Genomic DNA, 16,008 nt, shown 5'->3' on the forward strand with positions numbered 1-16,008 from the left:
AATAAGTAAATGCCAGTTAAACACAAGACAGCTGAGCAATAAGATTTGCTTTATGTGTTAAAAGGCATTTTTATGATTCCATATATAATGTGCTCTGAAAATTGTGTATATTGTGTTTAAAAACAGGATTTAGGCAGAAGTGTGTGTTAAAATATTTATTTTGAAATGTATGCAGCACCAAAGCCTTAATACTATTATATGTAAAACACTCTAGCATCTGTAGCAACTGGTATTGAAACATTTATGAACTTTTTGCCTTCTAAATATGTTCTCAAAACTTTAGAAACGTACCTAGAGGCATACCTCATTTTATTGCACTTTGTTTTACTGTACTTCACAGATACTGTGGGAGCTTTTTGTTTTTTTTTTAAATTGAAGGCTTGTAGCAAGGTGTCATTTTCCCAACATGTGTTTACTTCATGTCTCTCTGTCACATTTTGGTTAATTCTTGTAACATTTTTCATTTATTATTATAACTTTTTCATTTATTACTTTAATTATGGTGATCTTGGATTTTACTGCTATGAATTCCTGAAGGCCCAGATGGCTGATTAGCATTTTTTTTTTAGCAATAAAGTATTTTTTAATTAAGGCAGGTACATTGTTTAGACATAATTCCATTGCAACTTGATAGACTACAGTATACTGAAAAACAAACTTACAGGAAACTAAAAAATTCAAGTGACTCCTTTATTGCAATCTTTGCTTTATTGCTGTGGTCTGCAACCAAACCTGCAGTATCTCCAATATAAAATAACAATAGATAAACAAGATAAAGGGAAATGAAAAAAAATGTGAGCATCATTTGCCCTTTTATTGGCTCCTGCCTTCCCCATGAAGGTACTCACTCTCTGTCTGACCTACAGACAGATTGATTCCAGAAGTTCAGACTAGCTCTTTGGAACTTGGAATACATTTTGCTGTGGAACATTGTTCTGCAGGATGGCTGGGTTTACCACAAACCCACCGGAGTTGGTGTGGCTGAATCCCTGTGGTAATGGAGCCATGGAAGCCACTCTGAGTTCACGTGGGGAGTGGCAGAGGTGAGAGGTGTGCTGTCTGCCCAGCCCTTTCGCACCCCCAGCCGCCACACCCTTGCATTTCTGTGCCAATGGTGCGGGGGTCAAGCCATGGGCCCTCGGTGACAGGGAGGAATACATAAGGGAGAACGATGATGTTTTACATGGAGTGAAGGGCTAAAGGTATAGGATTCCACTGCTTGTGTGTCCGTGAGGTTGGCTTAAGGCAGAGATAGGAAAGGATGAAGGATTCTAGGCTTTGCTTATAGAGAGATTGTGGGGGTAGAAAAGTTGTGGTCAGTACTGGCAAGCGCGTGAGGTTGGAGATAGCAGAGTCTGAGGGAGAATAGGAAGCTCAGATACTGTAGGATGGGGACCTGTAAGTTCAGGACTTGCCTAGATTACTAAAATTCACATATGTGTAGAAATCCTGGTAGTGAGCACCCCAGGTGTTAGATGTATGTTGGTATAACTTTTTTGGAGCTTCTTTTTAGGGGGGGCAAGATTACCCAGAATTAAAAATGCGTATATTGTTTGACTCCGAAATTCTGCTTAAGAATTTATCCTACAGATAAACAGATGTATGAAAATAGGACACATACATGTACATAGATGTATATGCAAGGATGTTTGTCAGCTGAAAGCCTTACAAAATTATAACTGTCCACTGATTAAGGGACTGGTTGAATAAATGATGTTCCATTGTCAGATGTATCACCACCAGCTGTGAGAAGCAACTAGATTTGTATGTAGAGCTATGAGAAGACCTCTGAAATGTGAGTGAGAAAAAGCAGCATGCAGACCAATAAGCATGAAAAACTCCCACTTAAAAAGAAATTCTGCTTTTATATTTAATTTTAAATAGTCGTTTTAATTGAACCAGACTGATATGTCTGGAAGGACATGCAAAGCTTCTTGAGAGTTTGGATGGGGATGAGACATATTTACCTGAAAACTATGGAACTTTTTACATATTGCCCATATTACTCTTTCAGTTTAAAAACTCCATTAATATTAAAATTATTAATATAAAACAATTTATAATTTTGAATGTGTCATGTTTAAACAGTTTTGTAAATATCATGTCATCATGTTTTAAATCATGTCTGTTAACAACTATTTTCTTTAGCAGCGGGGGAGCAGAAGTAACATTGGGAAAGAGTTTTTCCTGTGGTTTTTAAGATGCAGCATCTGAGGATGCCTGTGTGGTGCGTGAGCTCATCTTACATCCAGATAGCAAAAGGCTGAGCTGGTCTTCTCCTTTGTCTTCAGATCCCGGCCTGTGATTAATATTCAGCAAACCATCACAGTAACACCTGACAGAATTGATCTCCGCCAGAAAACACTCTGTGGGGCGCCGAGTGGGATATGGTGAGCCTTTGCGCCGTGTCCACTCTTCCCCCACAGTTTCATATCTCTGCTTTATGATGACCCGGTTGCCCTGAGGAGCCACAGGGAAGATTAAGAGAAATAGGGAAAGGGAAGAGGAATTTTGTCAAGTGGATATATAACATTTTACTCATCGGTCATCCCTGGGGGCATATGAGGATGAGGAACGTGTTGAGATTTTTTTTCCAGGGCAGTAAGGCATTTCTTAATGACTATGTGTTTGATTTTATACAGCCTCAAGGTTAAGGCCTGTTTTGAATATACTGCTAAACCCACCGGTTACAATCCTTCAATAAGTAAGTACCTCGTACTTTTTGTTTGTTTGCTTATCTGAACATCTTTATTTTGCTTAATTTTCTTTAATTGGCGTATAATTGCTTTACAATGTTGTGTTAGTTTCTGCTGTACAACAAAGTGAATCAGCTGAAATTAGACCTTTTCTGTCTGCCAGGTTGAAAAGTTCTGAATAAATAACTAGAAGAACAAAACTCTAATGGCCAACATGAGTCCATAAATTCTGATTTAAAGAACTAAGTCTGTTTGTCATCTTCTTTTTAATCAGAAGGGTGAAGCACAAGAGGAAAAAAATGCATTTGGTCCCCATTTAAATGTTCCAGAGCAGATGGTTTAGGGCAGAATGAATGCCTTGTATAAGGACTCATTTGCTGCCACAACCGTTTCCTCCATGTCTGTCTTTGAACAGCAGTGTGGAAAATTGGTTTTGTGGTTGTGAAGTGGCGGGTGGTAGTTGTAGAAGAGTGACCACGGGAGCCCGAGTCCTGCTTGAATAAATTGTCAGTTTCTAGTCGCCTCTCAGAGGCCTCTGTGGTCCAGAACACCCATGCCGTGTCCCTGAGGGTGGCCCCGGGGGGCCTGAAGACTGGGCTTGAACTCAGAGACTTGGGCTCTGCTCCTGGATCCAGTGCTTCAACACAGAGCTAATCCCATAATGTTTGAGTTTTTATTTTCCTATCAGTTAAAAATAAATGCCTTTGGTGGGAATTAACTACGTAGGATTGTGGCAGAGTTCAGATGAGAGAAGGTAGTGAAAGGGCTTCCCTGGTGGCTGAGACAGTAAAGAATCTGCCTGCAATGCAGGAGACCCAGGTTTGATCCCTGGGTTGGGAAGATGCCCTGGAGAAGGGAATCAATACCCACTGCAGTATTCTTACCTGGAGACTTCCATGGACATAGGGGCCTGGCAGGCTACAGTCCACGGGGTCGCAAAGAGTTGGACATGACTGAGTTTCACTTTTTCAAGGTGGTGAAAGCAGGTTGTCATTCATAAGGTCTTATTCTACTTCGCCTCTTTTTTTTTTTTATAAGAAAGGGTTTTGCCACAGGGTTTGACAAATTTTTAATGATACTCTCACAAAAGTGATGATCACCGACGCCTGTGTTTTAGTAGCATCTGTACCTCTTCAGGAGTAAGCCAGAGTAAAGTTGGGGGCCTCGAAATCTAAAGACATTTTTTCTCCAAAGAGGAAGTGCAGAGCGAGGGTGATTTCCTTCCTGGGTCAGTCGTGATCCCAGCGGCTAGGTGAACCAGTGCAGCAGAGCCACCAAGGAAACCTTTTCTGGAAGGACAGGGTAGCTCTCAAGGTTTTCAGTTTTTACTCCTCTTTGAGATGGAATGAGTTTTTTTATGGCTTCTTCATATTACCTTGAGTATTTCTTTTCTTTATGAAAAAAAGATGTCCCTTTATGATATCCCAGAACTTCACAAAGAAATAAGTCTGCCTTCACGCAATTCATGCTGTCAGAAAACCACTTGGCCTTCATCTTCCTGGATTTTAAACTGTCCTCAGGAGATTTCTCCATCTCCTTCACCTTTCTAGGCCCCTTATTCTGGGCCCCCTCCCACTCTATTTCCCTCCAAGAGCTCTGCAGACCTTGCAGTATGGTGTGCATGTATTAGGACTTTCACCCCCAGGGGCGCTGTGGCCTTTCACTGTGCTCTTGAAGTAGCCGGTATTTTATTGAATGCAGAAAATCCTGTTCTTTGTGTGGCTTTCAGGAGTAGAACATATTTTATGATTTCTCACAATCTCTCACCCTCTCAGATTTTGTGTTGTTTTTACCCAGCTGTGGTGCCTTACACTTGCCCGCTTGGATCGTGGGGCCTTTTACCATTGCGTCTGGAAGCAGCCTAGAGAGACCAGGGAGGGCAGAGACTAGGCAGGGGGAGGGAAAGGAAACACGTTTTTATTCTATTGGTCATCTTCTCAGACCACACTGTTGGCAAAGATGTGAAATCTCATCAGAACATTCTTGTCTTCCCTCAGATCAATCATTTATACAAAATAAATTACAAACTTCCTTCTGGCTTAAATGCTGCCCTTGATGCCATGTATATGAATTTTATATAACTACCCCTACATTAACCAAGTGTTTATGGCTAGCCCACTATAGATTGGGCTTCCCTTGTGGCTCAACTGGTAAAGAATCCACCCACAATGCGGGAGACCTGGGTTTGATCCCTGGGTTGGAAGGTTCCCCTGGAGAAGGGAAAGGCTACCTACTCTGGTATTCTGTCCTGGAGAATTCCATGGACTGTTTAGTCCATGGGGTTGCAAAGAGTCAGACACAACTGAGCAGCTTTCACTTCACTATAGAAATAACTTTTTTTCTCTGAAGAAATTGAAAGAAAGCCTGTTTTCATTGCCATTGCTTCCACGGTATTAGGAAATTCTAAGTCAAATAAAGCAGAACTTGCAGAAAGCTGCAAGAGTTAATACATATAAAATCTGTTCCCCGTGTCCGAGTGTGTGAGCTTATTGTTCAGCTAGGCTGTTTTAAATCAGCAGTCCTCGGATATAGTGTTCCATACTTACAGATATTTATAATTGAGCCTTAATGACTATTCTACTTGGCTTGCCCCTGCAAAGGTCAGCAAAGGTGGCCAGCAAGGATTTTAAGATGATGTGAACTGTCTGGAGGGTCAAAAAAGGTTGGAGAGGGTTTGGTAGATAAATGGTTTTAATGCCCCCACATACTCCCCTGCTTTTGCCATGAGGGGCACTCAGCATGTGAGCCTTCGTCTGGTTCATTGTGAAGTTAGCAGGTCACTGATAAATGGATGATGTCAAGGCTCACAGAGGGCCTAAAATGGAGGCGCATTCCATTTGGCAGCCATGACATTTAAGAATTCTTCAGATGGACACAGAAATTACTATTGAAACTGTTGTTTCTAAATTTTGGTTTTACATAGGGGAACAACCATTGTTTCAGCATAAGGATGATGACAGTGTATGTGTGTGCATGCAAATGTGCCTTGGGTATGTGTTGATGTGTTTGTTCATCTATTCTACTAATCCTGTTTATGTCAGGTGTTGTGCTGTTGCTGGGGAATACAATGGTGAACAGCTGGAGGTGGTCTCTGGAGCAGCTTTTCCTGGGAAACTGATTAGGCATTCACAGTGCAGCAGACTTAAGTGTAATGCTGCTGCTGCTGCTAAGTCGCATCAGTCGTGTCCGACTCTGCAACCCCATAGACGGCAGCCCACCAGGCTTCTCCATCCCTGGGATTCTCCAGGCAAGAATACTGGAGTGGGTTGCCATTTCCTTCTCCAGTGCATGAAAGTGAAAGGTGAAAGTGAAGTCGCTCAGTCGTGTCCGACTCTTTGCAACCCCATAGACTGCAGCCCACCAGGCTCCTCCGTCCATGGGATTCTCCAGGCAAGAGTACTGGAGTGGGGTGCCATTACCTTCTCTAGTGTAGTGATGAAAGAAATAGAATACTCTCGGACCCCCCAGGAGGGGCCGGGAGAGCTTCCTGGAGGATGTAACATCCACATTGATATCTGAAGGAGGAGTAGAGTTAGCCCAGCAATGAAGGAGAGGTAAAATGAAAAAGAGCAGGGCGGTCCAGCTGGCAGAAGCCTAGGGGACGTGGGAACCTGCACATCTAAGAGGCGTTAGAAGGCAGTTATCTTTTGTGTTTGTTTGGTCACGTAGTTCTGTGGGTCTCCAGTTCTTCATGTGTAAGTAGAGGGTATTAAAACAGATGCTTGCAAAAAGGTCCCTTCCAAACTCTAATGTGACTATTAGAACATGGATTCATTTTCTGGAGCAGATTTTTTTTCCCTGAGGCTGGCTTCTCTGACCCTGTACACACTGGTTTGCTTTCCCTTCTGATGGTTTTGTTGTTGAGTTACTAAGTCAAGTCCAAATCTTTGCAACCCCATGGACTGTAGCATGCCCGGATCCTCTGTCCTCCACTTCTCTCAGCGTTTGCTCAAATTCATGTCCATTGATTCAGTGTTGCCATTTAACTATCTCATTATCTGTCGCCCCTTCTCCTCCTGCCCTCAGTCCTCCGCAGCATCAGGGTCTTTTGCAGTGAGTTGGCTCTTGGCATCAGGTGGCCAAAGTATTGGAGCTTTAGCATCAGTCCTTCAAGTGGATATTCAGTGTTGATTTCCTTTAGTGTTGACGGGTTTGATATCCTTTTAGTTCAAGGATGGTTAGTGAGTGATTAATAAATGTAAGTCATTTAAGTATTAAAACATAGCAGCTATATCCAGCAAATTGGCAAAGAATGCATTCTGAAGTTAAGAAATGAGATTTTGATCATCCAAATCCCAGCTGGTCTCTGAGCTCTGTTAGTGTAGGTAATCACAAGTAGGATGTGCCCTCTGGGCTTTGGAAGTGGAAACCTTGATTCTGGGAGTTTTATTAATGGACAAAGGGGATGTTTTACCTTTAAATTCTTCATCTTTTTTAAGTGCAAAGTCTCATCCTATTGTTGACATCTCCACCTCTATGTTTTTCCTCTTTTAGACAATTACTCTTTATTAGGGCTTAATGTGTATAAAAACCACCTGATGATCTTATTAAAATGCAGCCTCGGGTTCAGTAGTCTGGCTGGGCCTGAGGATCTGCATTCCTTACACCACACAGGGGAAGCTGCTGTTGATCTAGAGGCGTTTTTGGAATTTAAGCAGCAGACTGTTGAAGAAGGAGTCAGTTTAGGTCCTTCGGCAGGGTTGGCTGCCCTCCTGTTTGTCGTACTCTTATGAGGTCTTGAAATGCAGTGAAACTGATTCTTAACGCGTCTCTGAGGTTTTGACTTATTCTCGAGCTCCCCCACGTGGCCCAAAGGAAATGTAGCTTTAAAAATTGTTCACAGTAATGAGCAGGAAAGGACAGCTTGATTTGAAACTTAAGTCAGAATGTACATTGCCAGGAAATATGAAGGAAAACCATGGCAATAAGAAAAAATGTTCTAAGAGGAATTAAAATATATAAAAAATGAACTCAGTATACTTACAGCTGTGTTATGTATGAGTATATTTTAAGTTCCTGTGATTTTGTTGATTTCATCTAGCCATTGTGGGCACTCTGGAGGCTGAAAAGGAAAGAAGAAAATCTGGGCTGTCATCAAGAGTTCAGTTTCGAAACCAAGGTTCTGAGCCCAAGTATACGCAAGAGCTCACTCTGAACAGACAGAAACAGAAGGTGTGCATGGAGGAAACCCTCTGGCTCCAGGTGAGGGCCGCAGACAGATCAGATCTGTCATGCAGGTACATGCTCACAAGTGTAGATTTGACATATAAATACTAGCAACACATTATCCAGGACAAAGGAAAGCATTGTTTTGGAGTTCCCTAGTAGTGTTTATAGCATGTTTTAACTGTGTCTCTGCATTCTTTTCAGGAAAACATCAGAGATAAACTGCGTCCCATTCCCGTAACTGCTTCAGTGGAGATCCAGGAGCCAAGCACTCGGAGGCGAGTGAATTCACTTCCGGAAGTTTTCCCAATTCTGAATTCAAATGAGCCCAAGTCTGTTCATACAGATGTAAGTATTTCTGATTTTCATTTTACTAATTGTTTACCATTTTATTATGCTAAATTGAACATCTCTGAAGGCAATAGACTAGTGATTGATTTACCCTAAAGGCCATTCCTTTGTATATTAAATAAGCTTTTTTTAATATATGTATAGTTTGGAGAAAATTTGCTTCCCAAGTAAACAATGGATATAGAAACCTACAGTATATAATTTGGAGATGAGAGTTGTTTTTCTTAATAATTTTTGGTTATTGAGACTATAATTGACATGAGCTTCCCTGGTGGCTGAGATGGCAAAGAATCTGCCTGCAATGGGAGACCTGGATTTGATCCCTGGGTTGGGAAGATCCCTTGGAGGAGGGCATGGCAACCTACTCCAGTATTCGTATCTGGAGAATCCCCGTGGACAAAGGAGCCTGGTGGGCTGTATAGTCCATGGGGTTGCAAAGAGTCAGACACAACTGAAATATATGAGCAATGAAATAGTAAAAATGTAGTGTCTAATGTAGCCCATGTAATCTTAGGAAGTAAAATTTATATGGTGTGGCTTGCTGTATACCTCTTAATGAAGTGGTGGGTGTTTGTTTGCTAGGGTTTAGGATGCCTGCATCTATCTGCACGATTAGGCTCGGGACCAGTGACATCTTGATTGAATGTTTTATGCTTGTCAAAATATAGTTAGTAGTAGAGTGTCCACTCTGAGGCAGTGGTTCTGGTGGCCCACTGACGAAGTTTTCATGAATGAATCAGGCCTAGGGGCTCGTGCCTACACCTGCACACTGCAGTATTTATTGTCATCAAGTGCAGCTCCTCGTGTACTTTTCAGCACACTTTCAGTGTCACTCGTGCAGTCACTGAGTCATGTCCATGGGCTGCAGCCCGTCAGGCTCCTCTGCCTGCCACTGTCTCCCAGAGTTTGCTCAAATTCGTGTCCATTGAGTTAGCGATGTTATCTAGACATCTGTTCCTCTGTTGCGCCCTTCTTCTGTTGCCTTCAATCTTTCCTGGCATCAGGGTTTTTTCTAATGAGTCAGCTCTTTGCATCTTCTTATCAGGTGGCCAAAGTATTGGAGCTTCAGCCTCAGTCCTTCTAGTGAATATTTAGGGTTGATTTCCTTTAGGATTAGCTGGTTTGATCTCCTTGCTGTCCAAGGAACTCTCAAAGAGTCTTCTCCAGCACCACAATTTGAAAGCATCAGTTATTCAGTGCTCAGCCTTCTTTATGATCCAACTGTCACATCACTACATGACTACTGGAAAAATCATAGTTTTGATTATGTGTACCTTGGTTGGTGGAGTGATGTCTCTGCTTTTTAATACACTGACTAGGTTTGTCATAGCTTTTCTTCCAAGAAGCAAGTGTCTTTTAATTTCATGGCTGCAGTCTCCATCCACAGTGATTTTGGAGCCCAAGAAAATAAAATCTGTCAATGCTTCCACTTTTCCCCCTTCTATCAGCCATAAAGTGATGGAACCAGATGCTGTGATATTCGATTTTTTTTGAGTTTCAAGCCAACTTTTTCACTCTCCTCTTTCACCCTCATCAAGAGGCTCTTTAGTTCCTCTTCACTTGCTACTATTAGAGCAGTATCATCTGCATATCTGAGCTTGTTGATATCTTTCCTGACAGTCTTGATTCTAGCTTGTAATTCATCCAGCCCGACATTTCACATGATGCATTCTGCATATAAGTTAAATAAGCAAGGTCACAATATACAGCCTTGTTGTACTTGTCAGTGTCACTTATTGTTACATTAATATTTCTTCTGTATATTCCCATATACACAAGCTCCATAGTCATGTTAAACATAAAAAACAAGAAGACCATTTTTCCTAATTATTGATTAGTGTGATTATCAAGCATCCCTTAGCATAGTGCAAGATACTCTGCCCTTTGCTTTCTTAACTTTGAATTCTGTTTCCCCATCTGTGCAAAGGATCTCTGAACTCTATATGCATCATAGTCCCTTGTGAGGATTGCATGAGTTTAAACATGTAGTCATGTGTTAGGTAGTACTGTCATTATTATTAATTCTTACAGTAACCCTGTATAGCAGGGCGGTGGCATCCCCACGTCACCTGTGTTGAAACCTAGACTATGAAAGATTAAATGACTGGCCCAAAGCCACACAGCTGAGCCAGGTTTACTCTTTACTGCCCTACAGCATCTCAGTGCCTTGGTCAAAGTGTTCTGAAAACACAGTTTCATTAAAGGACAGAGTGGGCGTTCGATGCAAAGTATGTTTGTAGTTTGAATTCTGCTGTGGTGGTTGTCACAATGGGAAATGAACTGTATGGAAACAGTCACCTATTTAGAGTCCTAAATGGTGTAAATTACAATTTTGTTTTCCTACAGGTGCACTTCTTAAAAGAGGGATGTGGCGACGACAACATATGTAACAGCAACCTTAAGCTAGAGTATAAATTTTGTACCCGAGAAGGAAATCAGGACAAATTTTCTTATTTACCAATGTAAGAATTGCGCTGTAGTACTAGCAAAAATGGCTCTGGCTTTGCAGTGACTTTTTGTGAAGGGTTATTGAAAATCTATTGAGAACTTTGTTGTTTTCCTTTTTTTTTTGTAATAGTCAAAAAGGTGTACCAGAACTAGTTCTAAAAGATCAGAAGGACATTGCTTTAGAAATAACAGTGACAAACAGCCCTTCTAACCCAAAGAATCCCTCCAAAGATGGTGATGACGCTCATGAAGCTAGACTCATTGCCACTTTTCCAGACACTCTGACTTACTCTGCATATAGAGAACTGAGGGCTTTCCCTGTAAGTATTTTAAGAGACCAGCTTGGAGGGGAAAAAAACCAACATTGTGTGGTAAATGAATGTTTTGTGATCTGGTCTGTTTTTCTATTACAGGAGAAGCAGTTGAGTTGTGTTGCCAACCAGAATGGCTCACAAGCAGACTGTGAGCTTGGGAATCCTTTTAAAAGAAATTCCAGTGTAGGTGATGCCTTTACATACTGCATTTTAATTTTTTAAAATACCATTGCAGTGTCAATAGGTTCAGCCTCTGTTAACAGCTATTTCTGTTTCTTAGGTTACTTTTTATTTGATTTTAAGTACAACTGAGGTCACCTTTGACACCACAGATCTGGATATTAATCTGAAGTTGGAAACGTAAGAGATTCTTTCAACCTTCCATTCAGAATTATTTCATGAAAACACGGCTAGTCAATGAATTGGCCTTTATCTAACTCATAAAAGAAGTGTAATTTAATGAGAAAACTGACTGTTACAATAAAACCCTATTGTTTCCCTTTCATTTTTTCAGAACAAGCAATCAAGATAATTTGGCTTCAATTACAGCTACAGCAAAAGTGGTTATTGAACTGCTTTTATCGGTCTCCGGGTAAGTGTTTGTGTTTAGCATAACAAATCAGTGTCTGAAAGAACCATTTACAATCCTCACTAAAACTGGTGTTTTTTAATTTAACAGAGTTGCTAAACCTTCCCAGGTGTATTTTGGAGGTACAGTAGTTGGTGAGCAAGCGATGAAATCTGAAGAGGATGTGGGAAGTTTAATTGAGTACGAGTTCAGGGTAAGTGGTTGCAGTTGGCCCTTCCAGTCTGTGTATCAGAAGCTAACCTATGCTGTATATGATCTTGAATATGTAGTTTTAATAAGTAACAATAAATAAGCGTGATAAAGGGAGCTTGCCAGGTTTTAAACAGCATACTGGCTTAGTGTAAAAGTTGTCTTTCAGAATGGAGAACCACAACTTCATTCAACATAGGACTCTGTTCAGAATCAAATTCAGCTTGGTCTTTTTCTTCCTAGGGAGTTTTAATGTGTTAATAATAAATGTGGTGTTGAGACAAAGGAATACTCGAATTTTTTCTCCCCAGAGTCTGTCTATAAAGCAAAAATCTCAAAATGCTGTTTGGCTTTAGAATGTGTGAATGATTTATTTCTTCCTCTGTTATAAGGTCGTCTCTGTTATTGCTTATGGTTAATGTTCACTGACCTTTCCCAAGCACAGTTTTGAGATGGTGAATGTGGGTTTGACGTATACCCGTAAGGAAGACTAATGATTGCTCTGACCCATTCCAAAGTAGGTAGTCACAGTGGCTCTTAAGACCAGTCAAATGAACATAAGTGCATGATACAGAGGTGACTCATAACTCATATGCAGGTTCAGGTCTGTGTGGCTCAAATCATATTCCTGAAAGCATAGTGACCACTGTCGAGGTGAAAGTCTGAAATAGCAAAAATGGGTCCACCCTTGACTCTAGCAGGATGAAGAGGTGGAACTCTCCTCTGAAAGCATCTCTTAGCTTTACAGACAGAACTGTAACAGCTAGTGGGTGGTGGTGATTATGACACCTGTGCAGATGTGGCTGCAAAGAGGTCTGTGGGTTCTGGAGCAGTCTTTCACACAAACTCTTTTGATTTCTGTTGCACAGAGTTGCTCCTTGCCCTGTCTCCAGCTTGGACTCATGGGTTCATGGCTGCCAGAATGGCCCTACTCTGAGTCTCTCAATTGTTATCTCAAGTCCCCGCCCTGTAGTCAGGACAGAAGCAGCTTCATTTTTGCAGTAGGTGGGGCTTCCCAGAGCAGGTTATGGCTGCACTGTTGCCACACTGGCTTTGTCACTGCCAGGCAGAGTGGTTACAGAGTGATACAGGAACACACGTGACTTCCCTGGGCATTTTGAGAGCCTGGCAGATTCTGTTGCACACAAAAGTTGTTCCTGGATTGAGGGAACAGTTATTTCTCTTTGATCTTTTTTTTTTTTTCCCCTATTTTTATTGACAAGAATCTTTAAACACAAATCTCTATTTTGAATCTATCCAAAGTCCACTTTTGGAGCCTGCACTTTTATTGTTGGATTATGCCAGATATTTTGGCTTTTTTTTTTCTTGGCAATAGGAACTGCTTACTTAATTTTATGTTGAGAGAATTACACTGAGATAATACATATTATTTTCTAACAGGTAATTAACTTGGGCAAACCTCTTAAAAACCTCGGCACAGCAACCTTGAATATCCAGTGGCCAAAAGAAATTAGCAACGGCAAATGGTTGCTTTATTTGGTGAAAGTAGAATCAAAAGGATTGGAAAAAATAACTTGTGAGCCACAAGGTGAAATCAACTTCCTGAAACTAACGGTATGTTGATGCATCTGTCTCATGTCTCCAGAGATGTTAATAGAAGAAAAGGGGGAAATCATTGCTTGCCTTGGGAAACTGACATTCTGGCCTGTTGAATTTTTTTTTCCTTTGGTGTCATAGTTTCTGTTTTGTTGTGAGTAACCAAGTCAGGCTGAGGATTTCTGCTGATTAGGGACCACTGTGGCATATAAGTCAGGGTCATTTTGTGCATGTTGAAGCAAATGACATTTTCTGAAGTTTGAAGGCCCAGTGTGACACATAAGGACATGCCCTGGGGATGGGCCAGCCAGTGTTAACTCCCAGTAGAATCAAGCATTACAGAACATACTGGCACCTTAGCAAGTGACCTTGAAGACTTTTCATTCTTTTTAAAATAGAAAATATTTATTGAGTACTTGTTATGTCTCAAGACCATGCTAAGCATTTGGTTTGCATTTTCTTATTTCATTCTAGTGATCGTCTGATGAGGTATTTTTCTCATCCCCACCATTTCGTAGATGGGGACATTAAAAATCAGAGAGATTAACCTTCTCAGAGTCACTCAGCAGTTACGAGGGCAGTGCATTCATGCATAGCCCTGCCTGTTTTCAAAGCCTGCACTGTTAACCTCTCTCTGTACTGCTCCACACCTAAGTAACTATCTGGTCTATCATTTATGCTCCAGTTTGATAAAGACTTGCTTTGTTATTGCAAGTCTGTTTCTTTTAAATTCTAAGGTGACTGGGTATGACCAGTGTTCATAATTGGTGGTTTATATTTATCAACTTGGAGAAACAAGATGGTCCATTATTCCTAATCTTTAAGAAAAATGCAGTTTATTTATTTTTGGTTTTGTTGCTGGTCATGGGCTTTCTTCTAGTTGTGGTGAGTGGGGGCTACTCTTCCTTGCAGTGCATGGGCTTCCATAGTTGCAGCACATGGGCTCACTGGTTGCAGTTGGCAGGCTCTGGAGTGTGGGCTCAGTGGTTGCGGCACATGTGCTTTAGCTGCTCTGAGGCATGTGAGATCTTCCCGGGCCAGGGACTGAACCTGTGTCCCCTGCATTGGCAGGTGGATTCTTATCCATTGTACCACTGGGGAAGTCCAAAAAATGAAATTTTAAAGCATCTTCCTTGGCTTAGTTTTCAGTACTCTCCTTGGAGTAAATCATGCTTGATCTTTTTCTACTTTCCCTTTTCCTCATTCTGGGTCACTCATTCAGGATGTGCTGACTTTTTACAGTTATGTTAGGTACCGATCTGAGTGCTTAGGGGTAGAGGAATGAGACTGGTCCCTGATCTCAGGATTCTCACAGTTTGGTGAGGAGACAGCAGAACAAAGAAAGCCTTTGTCTCAACTCTGAGTTTTAATGTTGGAATGAAAGAAAATTACCTTGAAAAATAAAGTTGAAGTGAGGTTGGTAATTAACACTTTGTGGACCTTACACTTAAATTATTTACGCACCTTGGTGCTAGCAGAAAGATGAAGATTATCAGTCGTGAATTTGGCATAATCTGGGAGGGTGTGCTCTGGAGATTTGTACAGTAATGCCAAAAATTACACTTGGTGGAAGTATTTCAGATGTAATTCTTTTCAGGAGGCTCACAATTCAAGAAGGAAACGAGAAATTGCCGAAAGACAGACAGATGATGGCAGAAAATTTTCTTTATTTTCTGAAAGAAAATATCAGACCCTTGTGAGTATTTCTCAAGAGCTGTGAGTTTTCCAGGAGGTGGCGGGAGGGCATTCCCCAGACCGTTGCGCTGTAACTCCTGTTCTTTTTCTCCCCAGAACTGCAGCGTGAACGTGAACTGTGTGACCATCAAGTGCCCACTGCGAGGACTGGACAGCAAGGCCTCCGTGGTTCTGCGCTCAAGGTTATGGAACAGCACGTTTCTGGAGGTGTGACCCCCACCGCAGGCTGTGTGCCCCAAGCCGTTTGCCACCTCCTGGAACATTTCTCTTTTCACTCACGCTTTCACTCATTTTGTCTCCAAACAGGAATACTCCAAGATGAACTACTTGGACATTCTTGTGCGGGCTTCCATTGATGTCATTGCCGCCACTGAGAATCTCAAGCTGCCCAACGCAGGCACTCAGGTTAGGATTCCTTGGGCTTCACTTAGTTGATCTCTCTCCTCCACCCCACGCCCGTGGCCTGAGGACACGTTGTTCTGGACTCATGTCTCTCACGGCACTGATACTCCCTTTAAAGAGAAAGCAGAGCATGTCTTAAGGTGGTACCCACCCCAAGTTGTATTTCAGTAGAATCATGGAAGAAAGACGTGACTCAGGTCATCTCGTTCTGCTGTGGATGGGACAGATTTGAGAGCTGTTGGCTCAAGGAGAGGAGGGGTGCACCTCCTAAGTGCACAAAGATCCTAAGGATCCCACATCTCATACCACCCCTCATGCCAGTGTTGGTGTACTCCCACTGATGGTAACCTCACTGTGCTATGGGGGAGCTCTTGGTGTGTATGGCCAGTGGCAGTTATTAGAACCCATCTCTATATAGGGATTGAGACTTGAATCTTCTAAAATCATTTCCATATTATGCCCCCTGAAACAAGTCCCAACATGAGTCCTCCTTCTCGGGCATGTAGCAGCCTTTGAAATAATGGAAGGAAACTGTCATACTTTCTTGGACATATCTCTCTTACTCTCTTCAAAGCTGACCACCCATATCTTCAATTATCTG

General features: G+C 41.7%; 1 protein-coding gene across 3 annotated transcripts in view; it reads left to right on the plus strand.

Moving 5' to 3' along the window:
- The window catches only part of ITGA6 (integrin subunit alpha 6), a 90,738-nt gene that overhangs the window by 61,050 nt on the left and 13,680 nt on the right, over positions 1 to 16,008 (plus strand). For all 3 annotated transcript variants that reach the window (XM_088830110.1, XM_055398900.2, XM_055398901.2), the window contains exons 10-23: positions 2,292 to 2,390; positions 2,643 to 2,704; positions 7,738 to 7,898; positions 8,067 to 8,210; positions 10,560 to 10,675; positions 10,792 to 10,981; positions 11,075 to 11,158; positions 11,256 to 11,335; positions 11,490 to 11,567; positions 11,655 to 11,757; positions 13,155 to 13,328; positions 14,908 to 15,006; positions 15,102 to 15,212; positions 15,312 to 15,410. In XM_088830110.1, coding sequence (XP_088686236.1) covers positions 2,292 to 2,390; positions 2,643 to 2,704; positions 7,738 to 7,898; positions 8,067 to 8,210; positions 10,560 to 10,675; positions 10,792 to 10,981; positions 11,075 to 11,158; positions 11,256 to 11,335; positions 11,490 to 11,567; positions 11,655 to 11,757; positions 13,155 to 13,328; positions 14,908 to 15,006; positions 15,102 to 15,212; positions 15,312 to 15,410 — 1,600 coding nt within the window. The remainder of the gene's footprint in view (positions 1 to 2,291; positions 2,391 to 2,642; positions 2,705 to 7,737; positions 7,899 to 8,066; positions 8,211 to 10,559; positions 10,676 to 10,791; positions 10,982 to 11,074; positions 11,159 to 11,255; positions 11,336 to 11,489; positions 11,568 to 11,654; positions 11,758 to 13,154; positions 13,329 to 14,907; positions 15,007 to 15,101; positions 15,213 to 15,311; positions 15,411 to 16,008) is intronic.

Source organism: Moschus berezovskii, chromosome 2, assembly GCF_049115385.1.
Source record: "Moschus berezovskii isolate FMDL1 chromosome 2, NW_MosBer_1.0, whole genome shotgun sequence".
Classification (NCBI taxonomy): domain Eukaryota; kingdom Metazoa; phylum Chordata; class Mammalia; order Artiodactyla; family Moschidae; genus Moschus; species Moschus berezovskii.